Here is a 21,205-nt window from a genome sequence, read left to right as displayed (position 1 = left end):
CGCCTGCGCGTAAGGCTGGTGGCGACCTCAACAGCAGCATTTTATTCTATTTTAGCCCCTCCCCCGAGCTTCAATTTTTGGCATAGAATTGAAAGACCCTGGTTCCCATTTGAACTGGGATATTCAGAGGTTTCATAGGCCTCTGACCTCCATTGACGCGACACCAATTTCGCCTGAGTTTTACCTCATTATGGCACCACTATTGACAACAACTGTCATATATATAGTTATCGAGAATCCCAATCTTAGCAAATATGTTAACATTACATGATTGTGCAGATGATTGAGCATTCACTTCCTCTACTCCTTTTCTGACTATCGATCCTAATCTTATTTCTCAAATACGCTAGTTCTTCTGTGAAATATGCATGTTTCATGCGTTCAAAACTGTTCCAGACCCCGCCATACTCTTCAACCATACGGAAAAATGGAAGCTTGAGAGGAGAGGGCTATGCCTTCGAAGTGCTTGATTTGATAGCAAAAAAATTGGACATATCGTACGAAATTGTGCAGCCCAGAACACCAGGTTTAGGGAATGAATCGGCAGGTCTTATAAGTCTGCTAAAAAGCAAGGTAAGTTTTTTTACTCTTTGATAGCAAAAATATGAAATGTAGATGAAAAGTATAACATATTAAAAGTGGTAATATCATCACTTTAGAAGAAGTAATAATAGTAATCCCATAATAACAGGAATTCCTGTGGAAAAATCGTAAGATAAGTTCCGATATTCCCTATTAAAAAATCATTCACTAGGAAAAGTTATGGGAAATGTAATTTCTTGCAGGAAAAAGTCTCTAGGGTAATACGACGATCAGAGCTCTAGATTTCTGTGGATAAAAATTTTCTGAATCAACATGTTAAAAGGATCAAGCAGTAAAAATTCCCAATTTGAGATTTTGAAATGGGCGATATTGCCGTTAGTCTGAAGAAGATACTACTCCGCTTACCTATATGATTTAATATACAGAATCGAACCATTTCGACGAGTTATTAACGGGAAAAATGATATTAAATCTCGGTTATAAAAAATCGAATTAATACGGATGTTACCGCTACACTTTTTTGGTAGGTGGTCTGCATGTACGGGATGCTTCGCATTACTCTGCTTTAGCTTCTGCAGGCATGAATTCAATTGGGAATTCTCAAATAAAAATATACATTATAAAAAAATTATTTAAAGACTAGTGAGGTAATAATTAAACGTCCAGCTCATATCATAACCCAGGATTCATGACGTGGACAGCAAGTAATTCTGTTCTAGTGACACAATAGTTTTTCTCAACATTATTTAAGCATTTGCTAAAATGGCCGATTACTTTCTCTTGTCCATATTGGATTTGTGAGAGAGCAGCACCGATAGTAAATTGAGAAGCATCGGTATCAAGCATGAATTTACCATATCTAATTGATAAGCAAAGAATCGCAGGAGTTATGACAAGAGACTTGAGTTGATTGTGACACAGGGGATATTATTTTCCCTTCGCGTCGGCACGATCCTACCCTTGGACTCGGTTATCTCGCGAGCTGCCCTAGTCTAGTTATACGAATAATTATCATTAGTTGTAATTATTTATTAATTAACTGTCTGCGCCAGCAGAATTAATCGACAACTTTATCCGACTGTGCATTCAAATCACGCCGCCATCTTTATCAGTCGACATCGGGCCCAATGGCCAAAATTATCGACACTTACTGGCACTTGCGCAAACGAAGGGCGCAACAAGTCGACGGCATGGCACTCTCGCCCTGGCAGCACTCGTGTGCACATCTAATTTTTGCAATATTTGTGATATCTGTTGTTTGTCATTTATTAAGTGGAAAGAGTCGATAACCGAGGACATTTAGTAATAAATTGTGATTTGTCGAATTAATCGAGTAAGTACTTATTTAAATTGTCTTTTGCCTATATTTTCCTCTCTCTCTCTCTCTCTTTGTCGTCTTCTTAATTCTATGGGTCTTCCAACCTCCACTCCCTGAGCCGAGTCGACCGTTGTTAGTATCCGTCAAACTAACTGGCGCCCAATTAATATTTCATTATTGTCGAATAAATAAAATAATTGTCGAAAGGATTTCTGGAGCCCTGACAGCCCTTGACCCAGGCCGCGTCAGGTGAAGGCCGTTAACTGTTAATTAAATTGTCGAGTCTACCAGTTGTTTAGTCGAGTGAATTTGTTTATTAATATATTTATTTATTTAAAATAAAAAGGCCTGTCTCANTAATTCTATGGGTCTTCCAACCTCCACTCCCTGAGCCGAGTCGACCGTTGTTAGTATCCGTCAAACTAACTGGCGCCCAATTAATATTTCATTATTATCGAATAAATAAAATAATTGTCGAAAGGATTTCTGGAGCCCTGACAGCCCTTGACCCAGGCCGCCTCAGGTGAAGGCCGTTAACTGTTAATTAAATTGTCGAGTCTACCAGTTGTTTAGTCGAGTGAATTTGTTTATTAATATATTTATTTATTTAAAATAAAAAGGCCTGTCTCAATTGCGCCCAACGTGGGGCCCGTGGGACATTTTTTTTATGTAAAATTCTGTTGAAAATTGATTGTATCGAGCAATTTTATTCGGAAATTTTCTTTTGCTGTGTGTTAGAGAGAGACGGTCGAGTCACTTATTTCGATGCTTGGTGATACAACCGAGCGCCAATGTTTACTTTAACACAATAGAGTACGCGGCAAGGGATTATTGAGTATACTCCCTTCCCCTTTCTTTCTTTCTTTCTACTCTACCTTCGCTCTCTAAATTCTTACTTTTCTTGTAATATTAAGACTGAATATATATATATTTATGTATGTGTATAAACTGTTATGTCATTTTTGTCGACTTTTCCACAAGAGAATTAGAACTTATTCGGTGATTTCATCCGTCTGTTTTCGAAATCATCGTACTTGAAAATCGATTGGGGAACAGCCGTGACCTTGCCCGTCTGTAGTTGAGGCGCGGTGCAAGACTCAGTCGAAGAGATTATAATTATTTACGGATTTAAAACTACTCAATTTTTGTCGAAATTTTTTCCGAAAAATATCGAATTGTCTTATTTGGTTGTCGATTAAATCGATACAAAATAATATCCTTGGCTGATCGTCCAAATTAATATGCGATATCGCGATGTTTACCACTCCGCCCAGGAATAAGAACAGCACCAACACCGCCAGTACGGGTCGATTAACGAGATCAAATTTAAACAAAATCATGACATTAGACCCAGGACAAACGGGCGGTACAGAAAATCAGGTAGATCCTGCCGCGAGCACGTCAGGTGATACGGGGGTAGATACGCGAGTAATAACACCTAATCTGACACTTTTATCCCGCGAAAGGGTACCCACCCCTTTAATGAGTGCTAGGGGGAGGGGTTATCGAATAACCCCTACAATTCCAACCCCAGTTCCGAGTGAATCGGAATCGCTTCAAGCAATTCACGCGAGATTGGATAAAGTCGAGAGTTTTAGAAACGAAATTGAGAGTTTAAATTCTAAATTTGATCGAATTATGAATTTTATTGTCGGGCAGAGTCAAGACATATTAGAATCGACGGATGGGCGTTCCCGTCGACAGGAGAATAATTCTAATAAAGATAATACGAATGATAATTTGAATGAAAACGAATCTGATGGGACTCCCCCGAGGGTTGACGAACCAAGAGGGGGAGAGAACGATTTACCGAGCGGTGAAAGAATATCGCGAGATGTTGATGAGAATTTAGTCGAAGAAAATTCTGAAAATTTTGAGGGCCCGACTTTGCCACGTGGCTCAGCCCCGTCTGAGGGAGGGGTACATGGAGCAACAGTCGATGATGGATTACGCGCGAACGTACCTCCGCAAGGAAGGGGGGGGAGCGTTTGTGCCTGTGGGGACAGATATTCGGGGCGGAACGTCTGGACTCCAACCCGAGCATTTGTTCAATCGAGGGAATGGTTCTGTTGATAGCGAGATTCGACATGTTCACTTCGCCTCAAATGATAACTCATACTCGACTTCTCAAAGAAGTCGAGAGAAAAGTCAAATTTCTTTTGTATCGCCGGATGGTCAGATAATTGTCGAGGAGCGTCACGTAGACGCTAATGAGTTTCGACGGTTTTCTGCGAATCCAGCAGGTATCAATTTGGGTTACCAAACTACACGTTATACACAGCCACAAACACAAACACAATTACAAGCACAACCACAATATACGAACCATCTTAATACGAATCTATCCCACTCTCCATTTCGTACTATTGAATCGAATAATAGGACAGGAAGGGGTAGTCTTTCACTCGACGAATACACGTCGAATAATCTAGATACAGGGAATTTTCAGGAAACCCTGCCGGTCAATCCACCGTCGACTGGAATAAATCAACCATGGGATATGAGCACCGGAATTAAGGTTACGCAATTAGTTAGCGATTGGAAACTTAATTTCCCGCAAAGTGAAAAAGATCCTGATCAATTCCTACTCATATTAATGGAACGACTTGAAACCACCGGAATAAATAAAGATCTATTCGTCCCTTGCTTATCGTCTATTTTCAAAGGTTCACATCGAAACTGGTATCTAATCAATAAGTCGAAATGGCGAACTTGGAAAGAGTTCGCAACCGCATTTCGACAAAATTGGGCTGTGAAAAAAGACGACATGGATTTGTATACCGAGGTGGGAGAATTAACAGTCGAAAAGGGGGAAACCCTACCAGAATTCACGTATCGCGCTCGTTTTCTTTTCGAACGTATGTTAAATCCTCCCACGTTTAAAAACAAATCGAACAAATTATCAAGAAATTTAACCCTAGAATCACGCTCGAGATTTTGCCATTGACTATTAAAAATTACGACGACTTTCTGGGTTTTGCTAATTTACGTGGCGACGTCTTCAAACAAGTCGTCGATCAGAAAAAGGGGAGGTTTACTAGAAAGAAAGTCGAATTAAACTGCATTCAAGACGAAGATCCCACGGATGAAGATGATGACGCTACATCACGTGACGAATTGTCTGATAAAGAAGAAGTTACACAATTGAATGCGTTAGAATCGAAAACTCGGTCAGTCCCCAATCAATCGAAAAGTCGAGAATCGAAGTCGATGGTACGGAAAAGACTCGAACAAAATCTCGCAAACTTTGAACAGAAAAACAAAGAAAGCAATAAATCGCCTGCCCAGCACGATCCTAGAGGAAGACGAAAATTCGATTCCCCTAGAGACTGGTCGAAAGTACTATGTTATAACTGTGGACAGATGGGACATTCTTCGCGCGTATGTACTGCCGAGGGGCAGGAAGTGTGTCACATTTGCCAACAATTGTGACACTTGAATAAGAACTGCCGTAAGCTTTCGGGAAACGTGACAAGCTCTCAGTGAAATCACCTCCGATCACTGAAATAAAGAGCGAAACGGAGAGAAAACAGGTCGATCGTGCTGCACAGACGAAAGTAAAAATTGAGGGGACTGATATTAAAATAAACGAGGTAAAGACACTGGAAAGTCCACCAGTTAAAGTCGAATTATCCCCTCTGTTACATATGAGTGACAGTAAACTTGAGGGGGAATCAAGTATTTTGCTAGATGTCGATGAAGAGACCTCGGATGAATGCGAACTCTCCGAGTATGAGGAAGACGATCTCGAGGCTCACGATAAGCCTGACGATCTAGTGACGAACTTGTCGACAATCTCTAGTAAAAAACCATCAAATCAAATCGAGTCACGAACGATAAAAGAAAATGTTAGCTCTTTGAAAGATTGGAGACCTAAAAGTCTCCCCTCATATTTAATTCATCGTCTATCCCAACGACGCATTTATCGAAACGAGAATGGAAATAAAGAACCAATAAATTTAGTCAAAGCCGAGGTTACAATTTCGATTTTCGGTCACACTTTAAAAGGAATTATCGACGGTGGAAGCGAAAGAACTTACATGAGTCCTGAAGCCTTTGAACGAGTGAAAGCTCTTAAGGTCAAGGAAGTAACTCCGGACTCGACTTCGACTGCGGGAGTTTGTTTAGGCGATAGTTCATTCGTTAAGAGTGACGGAGGCACTTGTTTCGTTATCGATATTGGCGATGTCTATGGACCACAATGGTTTAGTATCCTTCCTGGGGCGTCGAGTGATATCATTCTGGGGATGGACTTCATCCTAGCATTTAAATTCTATCTCGATCCAATCAAAAGAATATGGACGTTAGCTGGGTGTGAATATACTTATCCTTTATCACACCGATTCGTCTTTCCAACCCAAATGAAGTCATTGTCGATTAATCAAAAGTAAACTTTGATAGAATTCTTGGACCGAGAATTTATAAAATTTGAACAGGAATGTACGGGCGTCACGGACTTAATTAAACATAAGATGGAATTGGAAGATTCAGAACTGCATCGACAAAAACCCTATCGACGTAGCGAGGCAGTCCGCGCTTTCCTCGATCAGGAAGTCGAAAGACTATTGAAGAAGGGATACGTTAGTTGGAGTAATAGTAATTGGGCCAGTTCACCGGTAGTAGCTCCAAAGATAAACGGGAATTTACGTTTTTGTGTCGATTTTAGAATTCTGAATAAGAAAACGAAAAAGCCAGCCGACCCTCTACCACAAATGGGTTCAATTTTATCGCAGCTGCATCAGGCGAAAGTTATTTCGACCTTAGATATGAGTGAGGCTTTCCATCAGATACCGATGGACGAAGAAAGTCGAAAATACACCGCTTTTGTTTTCGAGGGTAAAGGCTTACTCGAGTGGGTTCGAATGCCCTACGGTTTGACAGGAGCGCCATCGACATTCCAATGTCTTATGGACAAATTAAAAAGACGTATAGGAGAGATCATTATTGAGCGGAAATTACCTAATCACTGGATAGAAAAGGTTTTCGTTTATTTAGACGATTGGATCATAGTTAGCGAAAATATGGATGAACATCTTTCATTGTTGTCGATTCTATTTGAGGTCTTACGTGAAGCTAAACTGAAAATTAATAGAGAAAAGAGTAGTTTTGCGTGTCGAGAAGTCAAGTATCTCGGATACATAATCGATGAACACGGGATGCGTCCGAATCCGGAGAAAATTCAACCGATAATTGACTATCCAGTACCGCGCGATCGTACTCAGCTTAGACAATTCAATGGCTTGGTTAACTGGTACCATCGACATTTGAAGAATATCGCTAGAATCCAGGGACCATTGAATAAATTGACGAGTCCTAAACATCCATGGCGATGGACAGATGTTGAACAGAAATCTTTCGACGAAGTTAAGCAATCGCTGATAGATATTCCTCGACTGTATACGCCGATTCCCGGTCAGCCATTTATTCTTTATACAGACGCCAGCGATTTCGGGTTAGGCGTGATTCTGGTACAAAAGGACCCAGAAACCGATAAAGAAATACTCATCGAGCTATTAAGCCGACCATTACGAGGCGCCGAATTTCATTACACGACAACTGAAAAAGAATGTCTAGCAGTCGTGTGGGCAGTCGAAAAACTTCGTTGTTATCTCGAGGGGATGAAATTTAAAGTCGTTACTGATCACCAGGCCCTACTGTGGCTTTACAGTTTGAAAAATCCAGTAGGTCGACTTGCTCGTTGGGCAATTTACCTGTTGCAACACGATCTAACTATCGAACATAAACGTGGGACGATGAATGAAGCGCCGGATGCTCTCTCGCGCATGTTTGATGTCGACGTTGATCCGTTGGGATGGGAAAAGATTGTCGAAGAAACGATTAAAAGCCGAATCAAGTTAAGTTCTATTTGTGATCAGAATTGGTATGAGACCAAACGTGGTTTTGTCGAGAAAAGTTCTAGTAGATTCCCAGAGTGGAAAATCGAGAACGGTGAAATGTATTATTATCGACCTGATTACGCGAAAGCTATTTTAGACGACGAAAATCCCTGGAAACTCGTGGTGAGACAGATAAAGTGTTGCAAATTCTTAGGGAAAATCACGATGAACCACAGGCAGGACATCTAGGCAGAGATGAAACTCTAGATCGCGTTCGACAAAATTACTATTGGCCAGGGATGACCGAAGACGTGAAACGATACGTGAATGACTGCGAAACGTGTATACGAGTTAAAAACAATCAGCATCCCATTCAGGGACCGATGATGTCTCGACCGACTCAAACTCCTTGGACAGAATTGGCAATCGATACAGCCGACATGATGACCAGGTCGAAAAAAGGAAATTCCCATATTGTAGTCGTTCAGGATTCGTGTACGAAATACATTGAGTTGTTTCCCACACGCGATAAAAAAGGCAAGACGATAGTTAAAATTCTAGAGTCGATATTTGATCGTTGGGGCACTGCCCAAACTTTGATTTCTGACAACGGAACAGAATAGTGTAATAAAGACGTTTCGACTCTCTTAATCGCGAGAGGGATTAAACATCATACGACTCCTTTAAGTCACCCACAATCGACTCCCGTCGAACGCGTTAATCGAACAGTAAAACCGATGATCGCCGCGTTCATCAAAGACCACCAAAACGAATGGGATATTAACTTGTCGAAATTTCAGTTAGCCTATAATACGGTACCTCACGCAGGAACACGAATTTCTCCTTTTTACCTTAATCACGGTCGAGAAGCAGTAATTATACGCGAAATAAAATTAGTCGATGATTAAACGCTGTCAAATGAAACTCAAAACCGCCGGGTGGAGAGAATGTCGAAGATAGATGAATTTCGACATAAAATAGAGATGTTTTTGAAAAAGAAAAATGACGAACGATTGGCCAGGGAAAATAAAAACAAGTCGAGTCAAGTCGAAATTAAAGTGGGTTCAGAAATTTATTACCCTAATAAAAAGCTCAGTAACAAGGCAGAAAATTACAATGCCAAACTAGCCCATCGCTATCTGGGTCCCGCATTAGTTGATAAAATATTGGGTCCAATGACTGTGGAATTGGTCGACAAAAATGGTACAAAAGTAGGAAAATATTATGTAACCGATTTAAAGTTTCCGCGACGCAGTCTTAGACGAACATAACTGTCTCTACAGGCCACCTAATCGACAGCAGTACCACATCATGGCAGACGACACCGGTAACANGAAGTTTCCGCGACGCAGTCTTAGACGAAAATAACTGTCTCTACAGGCCACCTAATCGACAGCAGTACCACATGATGGCAGACGACATCGGTAACATAAAACAAAACGACCAGAAACAAGAAGAGTTAGTTCAGCCAGGCGACAATACACTTGATGGGGAAGATACGACAACACCTGATGTCTCGACCGCATCAGAAGTGTCATCAAGCACTAATGACGATTGTGACCTCGCCAGTGCCACCGGGTCGCTGTCTGTTGTTGATTCTGAGTCAAGCGGTATCGACAATAAAGTAGCAGATGTCTACAAAGAGCTAAAACTCACCCCATTATCACAAGGAGCTATCCCAAAACTCGAGGAGAAACGACTTTCCCATGAAGCCTTGACTTTGCTACACGAAATTCATGGACTACCACCACCTGAATTGAAACCCTCCTGGATTGTCGAGACTCAGAAAGACGTCAACGAAGAAAGCGTCATTCGACAACGCCTCCCAGAAACTTTCCTACGAAAGCAAAGATCGACAACATCCACCTCGAAAATTAAGTCGACTGAAATTCCCAACGCCTTGCTTGCTCCCTCAGTGGCAGTTTATCCTGCCCCAATACCAAAGACGTGCTCCTATGCCGAGTATCTGGAGAAACACCACCTCACTAAGGTCATTCCAGATAACAACAGCAAGCCTATGTATTTACTCGACGAAGACAAAGTGAAAGAGCTTATCATCGAACGGGCTAAGACTCTTGTCATTAGAATGGAAGGAAAAAAAGTCGATAAGGGAACGCAAACGTATGTTACTCACGTGGGGAAACAACACACCCTTGGATGCATCAATTGTGGAACGAGATCCCACCATTTCTCTGAGTGTGGTGTTGCACTACGCTCTGGATTTTGCCACATCTGCGGTGCGGAAGGTTTCGACTATGAGGACTGTCCTTACCCACATGGCGTCGAGCATGAAAGAGCACTCGGTCGTTGTTCAGGTTGCTCCAGTGATCTATCACTGTACCACCCCGAGTGACCAGACTGTAACCTTCGATGGAAAGGCTTCCCTGACTGGCTTCGCCTAAATTATGCCACCTGGCCTGCTTGGCTTATCCCACTAGACCATAAAGTAATGGTTGGAGAGGCACCGTCGACATTAAAAAAGAGGATCAAGGCGAAATTCGACAATCCCCTCGACACACCTAACAAACTCCGACGTTTTTTAGTCAGAGAGAACGCTCTGAAGGCAACTCCAAGGATCACCAACCCAGCTATTTCAACCCCCATCAAGTTGGCTGAGGATAAGCGTCTTCTTGCTGTTCAAGCGCTTCAGAGCCCAGTCGTTTTACACCACCTCGACGACATAATGCAGGAACGTCCAGAGTTGAAGGGGACAGATGAGTACACTTTACTCATCCCAACCAAATATAAGAAGAATGTCGACTAAAACATGAACGATCCAACTCACGACAACAAGATACCAACATGTATTCACTTTTCCGTTACCATTAGCATTACCATTATCTTTTTCATGATTATTTTTCTTACTAATTAATTAATGTTTCATTTCCTATCGTTCATTGTTTCATCTCCTATCGTTTATTGTTCACCACATTAAAACTACTTTCTCAAAAAAAAAGGAACTATTCGACGATCGTTAGTTTATCACTCTATTATTGTATTACTCACGTCATTAAACTGAAATATTAGTAAAACTAATTGTATGTCCTCAAAGTCCTTTAATCGATTCAATTTCTAAGCTAGTGCACGTAAAGCGCATCGTCAAAAGAGAGAGAGCGACGAGAATTAATACATATTTCAGGAAAAGGCAAGAAGACTACAGGGAGAATTGTCCACCGACGTGAAGATCAAAAGGGGGAGATTGACACAGGGGATATTATTTTCCCTTCGCGTCGGCACGATCCTACCCTTGGACTCGGTTATCTCGCGAGCTGCTCTAGTCTACTTATACGAATAATTATCATTAGTTGTAATTATTTATTAATTAACTGTCTGCGCCAGCAGAATTAATCGACAACTTTATCCGACTGTGCATTCAAATCACGCCGCCATCTTTATCAGTCGACATCGGGCCCAATGGCCAAAATTATCGACACTTACTGGCACTTGCGCAAAGGAAGGGCGCAATAAGTCGACGGCATGGCACTCTCGCCCTGGCAGCACTCGTGTGTACATCTAATTTTTGCAATATTTGTGATATCTGTTGTTTGTTATTTATTAAGTGGAAAGAGTCGATAACTGAGGACATTTAGTAATAAATTGTGATTTGTCGAATTAATCGAGTGAGTACTTATTTAAATTGTCTTTTGCCTATATTTTCCTCTCTCTCTCTTTCTTTGTCGTCTTCTTAATTCTATGGGTCTTCCAACCTCCACTCCCTGAGCCGAGTCGACCGTTGTTAGTATCCGTCAAACCAACTGGCGCCCAATTAATATTTCATTATTGTCGAATAAATAAAATAATTGTCGAAAGGATTTCTGGAGCCCTGACAACCCTTGACCCAGGCCGCGTCAGGTGAAGGCCGTTAACTGTTAATTAAATTGTCGAGTCTACCAGTTGTTTAGTCGAGTGAATTTGTTTATTAATATATTTATTTATTTAAAATAAAAAGGCCTGTCTCAATTGAATAAGTCGATACACTCTTTGTCCAGATGAAAGGGATTTTTTCTTGAGAGACTTTGTGAAGAGATTTAACTATAATTGCAAAATTTGAAATGTGCTTGCGATAATAAGAGCATGAGCCAATGAAACTTCTAGTTTCTGTTTTGTTTTGCAGAGTAGGTCAGTGAGAAATGATTTTCAATTTCTCTGGATCACAATTACCACCTCTTTCCGAAATGATGTGTCCTAAAAACAGAATGTCCTTCTGAAATAGAACACATTTCTTGCAATTGATTTTAAGATTCGCTGTAATTAATCTCTTGAAAACTACACGTAAATTGTGGACGTGATTCTCAAATGAATAGCCAAAGACTAAAATGTCATCAAGGTAGACAAGGCAAATTTTTCCTGTGAGACCTTTAAGGACTCAACATACATAACTTAAACAAAAGTCGCGGGTGCGTTACATAATCCGAACGGAAGAACTTTGAATTACCGCAATTCGTTTCCGAAAATGAAAGTTATCTTCTCTGTGTTCATTGGATCCATCTCAATATGCTACTAATCCCTCTTGAGAGCGATAGTAGAAAACCATGAAAACCCTTGAGTTGAATTCAAAAGATCATCAGTGAGAGAAAGTGGCATGACATCCTTTTTAACTACTTTATTTAAGAGTCGATAGTGGATACAGGAACGGAGCGAACTATCCTTTTTCAATACCAAAAGTATCGGAGTGCACCATGAACTAAACTTGGCTCAATAATGTCCACCAGTATCATCTATTGCAGAGCTTCGAAAGGTTTGTCACAGTAATGAAAGGGGATATCTCGAGAACTCAATTTGATTGGATCGGAATTCCGGAAGTTGAATTTATTGATTATTAACAGCCCTACTTACGTAAACGACAATGAGAATTCGCAAATTACCAAATATTTGATGAGTTTTTTGATCAACATGGAGTATATGTCTGTTTTAAGTTTGTAATTTGAAAAATAAACATTAAATTACAGAGAAAAAGCAATTTGAAATCGAACTTTTCTGAATCACAACGGCTATCTTAATGTACGTCGTCCATTTCGTTTCTTCGCCTTTGGAAAAACTTCTCCCGTAGTAGCAGAAGAATATCTCTTAATCAATAATTCCTTTTCTCCCACAGGAATAGAGCCGTGATTTTTTTGTATCGCTGGAATCGCCTTTGCACTGTCGAATCTTATTTTCAACCGTTCTTTCATATCCTCGTGTTCCTGTTTAGTGTAGAAAAACACATCAAGATCCTTGAAATTATTCTTTGCCCACTGGAACAGACCATCTGGAGTGAGAATAGGTTCACCATTAGTAATTTGCAGACTTCTTTGTCTTGCTGCCCTCTTCAAGACTGCGCCTACGCCATCGCATGCCGCTGCTTCAACTCCAAAATCATTTTTATGCAACAAAAGATTAGCCATGTTATATCGATCCTTATAGTGCTGTCCAGCACCATCTGTAACATAGATCAATTTGTTTACGACAGCACAGACTTGTTTCATGTGTCGTATCAGAATCTGTTGCATTAAACGAACTGCAGTAGTATCATGAACGAGACTGTCAGATAAGAGGACTAGACTTCTATGTCGAATATCATTGCCGTGGCGATAATAATACACCACAGGATGGACAGTGCATTGATCATTGTTGTAATGGAACGATTGAGCAGCGTCTTGAGCCACGAAAGAATAATTCGCCGAAAAATCGGCCTGCACTAGAATTTCACCCAAAATTGAATTCCTCTTTTGTTCTTTCACAAAAGCGTTTTGTTGTATGGCAATACAATGAAGAGATATCAATACTTTCAATCTCTCACAAAGTACATCAGCAAATTCATACACTGGAAGTCTCTGGGTCTGTAATGTTGTACTACCCACAGATTGCCAAGTCCTGAATTCTACAGTTTCAATCACAGCATCGTGGAGGAGTTCTTTCAGCTCGAGCGATAATCCTTCAACTCCAGGACTGTTTTTACACTCATCTAATTGGAATTCAGGCGTTGGATTAGGGCACATGAGTCTTGTAAGACAGTCTTTATATTCGGTAAGGGGACATGATGAGTTTTTAGTGAGAGTAGAAATGTTGATTGCATCCAACATCAGCTTACAATTTTGATGATAGGTACAGACACATACTACGTGCGTACCACACGCTCCTGCCAATATACAGTGTTTCGGCCTTAATTCCGCAAACTTGCTGAATCCCATCAGAGACTCTGGATGAGCAATTTTATATTTCTCATGAAGATCATTCAAGTTCTCGAAGACCATCCGCTTCTGCATTATTTTCTTCACGTCGTTGATTCTGACTAACACTTTATCCTTCATCCCTGGCATCATCCGACTATTACTCTCATAAAAACTCTGGATCTTTTCAACTGTTTCTTTGGGCAATGATTTCCCAGCCTTCGCAACTGTTGAAGCAAATATTCCTCTCTGTTTTCGGAGTTGTTTTGCTGTCATAGCCATGTACCTTGTCGTACCAAATTCACGGCTCACCTTTCGCTCACTCCATGAACGTGGAGCAATAGTCAAGAGTTGAATACGTTCAGAATATTCTGTCATGATATTGAATTTTTGCTTGAGTCCATCCAACATTTCTTCCAATTCCAATTCTCGTGGAGAACGAAAAGTTGCTGGAATTTTCCTGTGGTGCTCTGTCTCTGAATCATCATCTGCTGTTGGAGCATCGTACTCCTCTCAAGCTTCGTTGAAAATCACATCCCCATCAGGATCAAATTAATGGAAGGCATTACCTGATCTCAAAGAACTCCCTGCGCTATAGCTCGTAGAAATGTCTACTAGAAATGGTGTGGCACTGGATGAACGATTGGCTGGAACATTTGATGACGATGAACAGACTTCCCGATTCAATGAAGATTCAGAGGGTAGTGATCTAGGAATGTAAGTCAAAGCTCTTTTCCTACAGGAGCTACATAGTTTTGCATTTTCTGGGCAAGAATGGAAATGTCTGTCGTAGTCTTTCTGAGATTGAACACAGGTGTTTTCCATTGTGACCTTTCTCCCCAGGAACTCGCATTGGATTTGCACATCTTTCGGCATGCGCCATCTTGTGGAATGGGAATGAAGAACAGTTCTGATCATTCAAAAAAAGGGAAAAAAATAATAATAACGATCGATTGAGTTTACAACTGCACTACTGAAATATTTTATATCATCGCGTACCTTAATTAAAGTTGATGGAGAATAAATACAGGAGAATAACCGTCGGACAATTTCTGTCAACGATACTGTAATGAACCGTGGGAGATGTTCAACACTCAAGTGTGTGATGAGTACTAATCAAACGGTTATTATTGAGGCAACTCTATGGCTCGTATGGAAACTGAATTCCGAGAAATCGGTTGTTTACTCTCACCACCACTCGGAACCTTTGATTTCACTGCGCTCCCATTTTTTGTATCCATTATCCAATGTTTCTATACAGAAATCCCAATGTCATTTCCCAAAGAAATGCGGACAACGTTTGATTTCTCGGAGTTCGAAACCTGATCGGCACCCATTGGGTTTCGAACCCGAATCATCCGATTAGAAATCGCTCGGCCTACCGAGCGGGCTATCGTTGGCTTTCAATTTTTATTCAGTAGTAATACCCCGAGTACTTCAAAATTATCGAGTATTTCCCGATAACTTCGATGTAAATAAACAAAACTTGAGACGATCGTTTGTTTGCAGGGAAGTTTGAGGGAAATACCAGNCGATTAGAAATCGCTCGGCCTACCGAGCGGGCTATCGTTGGCTTTCAATTTTTATTCAGTAGTAATACCCCGAGTACTTCAAAATTATCGAGTATTTCCCGATAACTTCGATGTAAATAAACAAAACTTGAGACGATCGTTTGTTTGCAGGGAAGTTTGAGGGAAATACCAGATAATTTTGAAGCATAAGGGGTATTTGTCAAATTATTTTTCACGTACGGATTCTGGTCAGGAGTGTCGTTTACGCAACCTCAAAATGACATCCGAGAAAAATTGAAGAGTTAGTACGAAATATCCGGAAAAATATATATGAGTACGAAATAACCGAAAATATATATATGTTATAAATATATATATGTTAGTGCGAAATATCCGAAATAAAACTTCCTCCAGCCTGTCATTTGTCATCAAATGCTGCATTCTGATTGGCCCTGACTGTCCAAAATCCGTACGTGGAAAAATAATCATCATGATAAGTGAAATTTCATATGAATTCAAGCAACTAACGCTATTGCGAAAGATATTGGGCATGTCTGCCAGGTACAAGAGTGAAGTTATGGGGGTAAAAGTTTGAAACAATGTTAGACTCATATCGTAGTTGACTTTAAACATGCCAATGTCCTATTCTGAAATACAAAAAAATTCAGGGTAGCTTTTGTTATTTGTGCCAAACAATTAATGTAAAAGGAGCGAAAATTTAGAGAAAGTATGTCCTCATATAGTACTTGACTGGGAGCATGCTAATTCAGGATTCTGAGAACCAAAAAAATCCAGGGTGGCTGAGTTGACATGGAATGTCCCATAAATAAACAAACTCTCAGTCAACAGTAAAAATATACAGGATTTTCCTAATTCACGGAGGCTATGACCCCGAACGACGTACAGCGTTAATCCGGATCTTTTCGTTCGATCCTTCACCACATCATCAATTTGATGGCGCCAGCACTCATAGCAATAGTGCCGGCCTGTCGATTTAGCAGAGGTCCTACATGCCTATTCTCCGTTTGAATTTCCGTAAGATGTTTTTAGTGAGAATTGTGTAAGACGTTTGAGGGAGAGTAGTGTCCGAGAGTGTTACAATTATTACAAATGATATGGCGACGGCTGTTTGAATTAAAATGATTGTTAGAATTATTTATTTATATATTTCTTTAATTTCTGCATCTGATACGTCGTACCACTTAGCAGGGGAAGCTCACTTCCCCAGCAAAATAGATTTAGCAAATATAAGACAGTAAGAAATAGCTACTAGATTCATTAATAAAAACAATATAAACAATATGATATAAAGGAAATTTTTAAAAAAGAAGAGAAGATTCACAATTCTAGCGGCACAATATAACACTTGGAATAACCAAGAATAAAATATTTCAAAAGGATCAATCAACTCAATCCCTTTAAAAAACAAAAAAAGCAGGTAACATTTTAGATCACCGTTGTTCACGGCAAAACTTAGCTTATCATATGAAGATTCTTGTTTTATCACGTACCCCATACGTCTTGACTTCGGCGCGCGTAGCACGCCCCATACGCTAGTAATATCAAACAAGCCGGGGGACGAGTCTATTCGACTGAAGAGATATGATTGTTTCTTTATGCGTTGTTAGTCATTCATCTCTACCAATTTCATTAGTAGTAATATTCCGAATGGATCCGTTGCAATTTTATTTTTAAAAAATAATAGATAAAAATTCTGGTTTGCGGTGAATAAAAAATTTCAGTTTCTGTAAGACGCAAATTCTCCGATTTTCTCAATTTTCAAGTAACACAAGAGGAAACTTCGTGCCAAATTTCAGATTGATATGTCAATTTTTTCGAAAGTTAGAATGCAAAGACAAATTTTTAGCGAAAAATCGAAAAATTTGAATTTCTCGAGAACTTTGCATGAATAATTTGCATAAATTGTGCATATTCCAATTGGTTACAAAAGGAGACATTGAGATGAATATTTTGAAAAAAAAAATTGAAATCGTTTGAGTAGTTTTTGAAATATTCAAGAATACAGATTTGGATATAAAGTCAAATATCTCCGGAACTATCCATCCGATTTAGCCCATCTCCAATACCAAACATTATAGTGTCAATAGTCAATGTTCTAACAAATTTTAAGTTAATATCTCAATTTTTAGGAAAACTAGGGTGCTAACAAAAGTTTTCAGCGAAAAGCAGAAAAATAGAAATATCTACAAAACTTTGCAGGAACGAGTATATATATTTTGATACACTGGGATAAAAGACATCAAGACGAGTATTTTGGAAAAAAAATTGAAATCGGTTGGATAGTTTTTAGGATATTTGCAAAAAACGATTTAAAACAAAATGATGATTTCTCAAAAATGGCTAAACCAATTTAGCCGAACTTTAGCGCACACTTAGTCCTCATTAATACCTATAATCTCACAAAATTTCAGATTTTTTGGAATTATTTTAGCGCTTTATTTGTTTAATTTTGGAAAAGTTGACCATCAAGTGTACCAAGTTGACCACGCGCATATAAATACATGGTCCTCAAACTTCGTATTTTTACGTTTCAGACCATTCTAAATCATTTCCAGGCTAAATTGGAAAATCTAAAAATCGAACGATTTCAATGCTTCCATCCAGAAGCAAAAATGCACAAATCATTCAATCATGGAGTTCGGCGGCGCTCAGCTAAAAGCACTGCTTAAAATAGCAGAAGAACATTTTATTAGATCTCGGATCGTTTAAATTCATGAAAGCTGATAGGCCCGACAGCGTTCTACTGTTGATGTTCCATAGAAACTTTGGAAGGCAGTGGCTTCTCAAGCGAGAGTAGAACTGGCAGTCCAACAATATGTGGTGGAGGTCCACCTTGACAAGCTGGTGTATTACAATAGTAATGAGATAATTGATGAGAACATTGTTCATCCCTTTTAAGTTCCGAAAAGTGGCGTTAATTGTGCTGCTCGAGGCTAGTTTTTTATTGTAGAAAGACTTCTACCTGGGCGTGGGTTCGTGGAGCTGAGGGGGCTTCCTGACGAGACAGTCCTCTGCATAGTCCTATATCCATAGTAGTCGGGTTCAATAAATACCTTATAGTCACGTTTCTCTTTGAGTTTGGATTTCTTTTTGATGATTCGATCTCTGACTTCAGTGGAGAGCAACTTGACAATCAGGGACGTGGATTTACTTCCAACCTCTCCAACCTGTAGGACCTCATCCTGAGCCTGCAAGATGTTGAGTAAGAACTGATTTAATGCCTCTTTGGGAGAGGACATGTCATATTCTAAGCCCCTGATCACGATATTGTTGACGCAAAGAGCTTTCATGGTTGTTGAGCTGTCTCTTGAGTTCAACAATCTCAGACATCAGAAGTAAGTTAGTTTCGAGCATCTCGACCCTCTGAACCAGCTGCATTGATGGAGTTTCTTTAAACTGGGCCTCAAGGACGGAAATTTTATTCGAAAGAGAAGCAATATGTTCGTTGATTTTTTAGTCCCTTTTCTCTATAAAAGCTTTGAACTCGTCAAGCTGCTTTTTCATAAATTCGTTATTTTGCTTCATGGATTGTTCTACAGCAGAAGCCCTCGATTTTTCAGGTCAACATAGGTCATTTAGTTTGCATAGAATAGCCCCCACCATGTCTCGAACCGAGCAATTAACAAGCAAATTGTCCAGCTCTGTCTTCGCCATAGGTTCAGTCACTGGTATTGGCTGGGGGTAAGAGTGATGGGAACTCCAGAGTTGAAGATAGCCGAAGCGGAAAGCTTTGGCTTTTGGATAAAGTGACCCATTTTAGAGCAGACTTCAGAGATTACAGGTTCACTGGCAGAGGAGTTTAGATTAGATTAGAATGGAGCGACTAGGTGCACAAAGCGCCCTATGCCACCTAAATCTATCAAGATCTATTGCAGCGGCCGCTTGATCAAGACTTTGAATGGTTAGATCATCATCATTCTCCCCGACCGGGAATCGAACTCAAAACCTCTCGCATGTGAGGCAACCCTCTTACCCACTGTGCCAGGTCGTTGGGTTCGCAGAGGGGTTCAACTTGTTCAAGATGTGAGAATCAAGGAAATCATCTAAATTTGATGCCGAATCCAAACCCGATTCTTCTCTCTTCCTCTTATTAAGAAAGTCCGAAAGGGTACAGAGAGATTTCCTTCAGGCTTTCACAGGCAATCTCTCCACATTCTTGGGTTTACCTCTTTTATTCTTGGAATTGCCTCTACCCCTGCTCACGATTTTTGAGTTTCTTCGAGTCGAGTAAATTTTGAGAGGAGAAAACAAGAAAGGGCTGGCTTGAGGATTTAGCAAGGTCACAACGACCAAAGGAGAGACGACTCCGTTCCAGTTCAGAACGGAACTGCTGGCCTCTGCGAAAGATAAAAATTCCTCCTCTTTTTCAGCAGATATAAGGGAGATCACTGGTTCATTCGAAATATCCGGAGGCACATACTCACCTCAGATAGCCTCCTTGCGCATCCCCTCACTTGCTGGTATAACCTCAAAATATGTATCGGGAGAATTATGTTCAAAAGTGAGACAACAGTCGCGAGATCAACAACAAATCTGTTCTGATATGAAAGAGACAGGTTAGTAGAGGCAGATTAAGCACAGGTTGTAATTTATTAATCCGATTCGAGGCCAAATTTTTAATAAAAATTCGGGAACATGCATCAATATAGCCAGTACCGTCAACAGCCCGACGAGGCCGCCCACTGTTAGAATTATTACGAGGTGGATTGGAATTATTAACCGATTGATTATTCTGAGTGGAATTGGAATTTTGGTTTTTTTACATTACTAATGAGGTTGTGTAGAGCTTGCTTTTCCAATGCACGTTGAAGAGGTAAATTAAGATTGGCAAAGTGTTCCAAACGAAGAGCAGATTCAATTCGACCACTATTCAATCGGCTGACAAACTGTTCGCATGCAATTTGATCTTTAATTACTTTCAGAGCGTCAAAATATACCGGAAAGTTCAACTTTTCGATGTCCTACGCATAAGCTTTGAAATCCTCATTTTTATGTTGAGTACGAGAGCGTAATAGGAAATGATACACGGGGTAAAATTGCTGTTCCTCGAATCGAGAATTAAGGATATCTTTTCATTTATTAATATCCGTTAAATCGGAGAACGGATGTGTCTCAACAATCGACTGAGATTTACCGCGAAGGGAAGAAAGTAAAGATGAGGCAGCAATGCTAGGTGACCATCCATTCTCATTCGCAACAACGTTAAAAAGTCGTTCATATTGCGACCATGGTGTTGTCCCACCATAATGTGGTAATTTGATTAAATTTCGTTTAGGTGAAAGTGAGGTAGACTGAGGGATTCAGGAGGATTTATGAATGTAGAGTGAAGTTGGTTCGAGTTGTGGTCAAATGTGGTAGAATGTTGTGGGAATGGGGTGATAGAACGAGGAGAAGTCAACTGATCTGTTGAAAGTTCCATGATTACGTTCCGAATATTTTGAACCCATCACTGGACTCTCGATGGCCAAGTTGACTGCAGACTGAAATTGATTCTGCAGTATCGTTTTTAGATTTTCTATCAGATTCGAGAAATTTTTCGTTAAAGAATCCATTATTTTTTTATTATTTGACTGGATGGAGTTGTCCACAAAAAACTTTGTGGCCTCTTAAACTTACATCTCCAAGTTCTGTCTATATTGGGGGAGAGAATCAGACATCCGGAGTTTCAAATCTCCCAAAGCTGACATTTTACAACGCTTGGACCCGGTTAGATATACTGCGATGAGAATCAAGACTTTAAATGGTTAGATGGCACCATTCTACTCGGCCGGGATTTGAGGGAGAGGGAGAAGGAGAGGGAGAGGGAGAGAGAGAGAGAGAGGGGGG

The 21,205-nt window shown here is 40.2% G+C and overlaps 1 protein-coding gene across 1 annotated transcript in view; it reads left to right on the top strand.

Annotated features, from left to right (window-relative positions):
- The first annotated feature begins 375 nt into the window (after window positions 1-375).
- LOC114841348 (glutamate receptor ionotropic, delta-1-like) overlaps window positions 376-21,205 on the top strand; it is a 65,098-nt gene continuing 44,268 nt past the window's right edge. The window contains exon 1 of the mRNA XM_029126294.1: window positions 376-573. Coding sequence (XP_028982127.1) covers window positions 376-573 — 198 coding nt within the window. The remainder of the gene's footprint in view (window positions 574-21,205) is intronic.

Source organism: Diachasma alloeum, unplaced genomic scaffold, assembly GCF_001412515.2.
Source record: "Diachasma alloeum isolate Michigan unplaced genomic scaffold, Dall2.0 Dall_scaffold_00347, whole genome shotgun sequence".
Taxonomy (NCBI): Eukaryota; Metazoa; Arthropoda; class Insecta; order Hymenoptera; family Braconidae; genus Diachasma; species Diachasma alloeum.
Note: the sequence above shows the minus strand (reverse complement) of the source record. Positions and strands in the feature narration are given on the sequence as shown.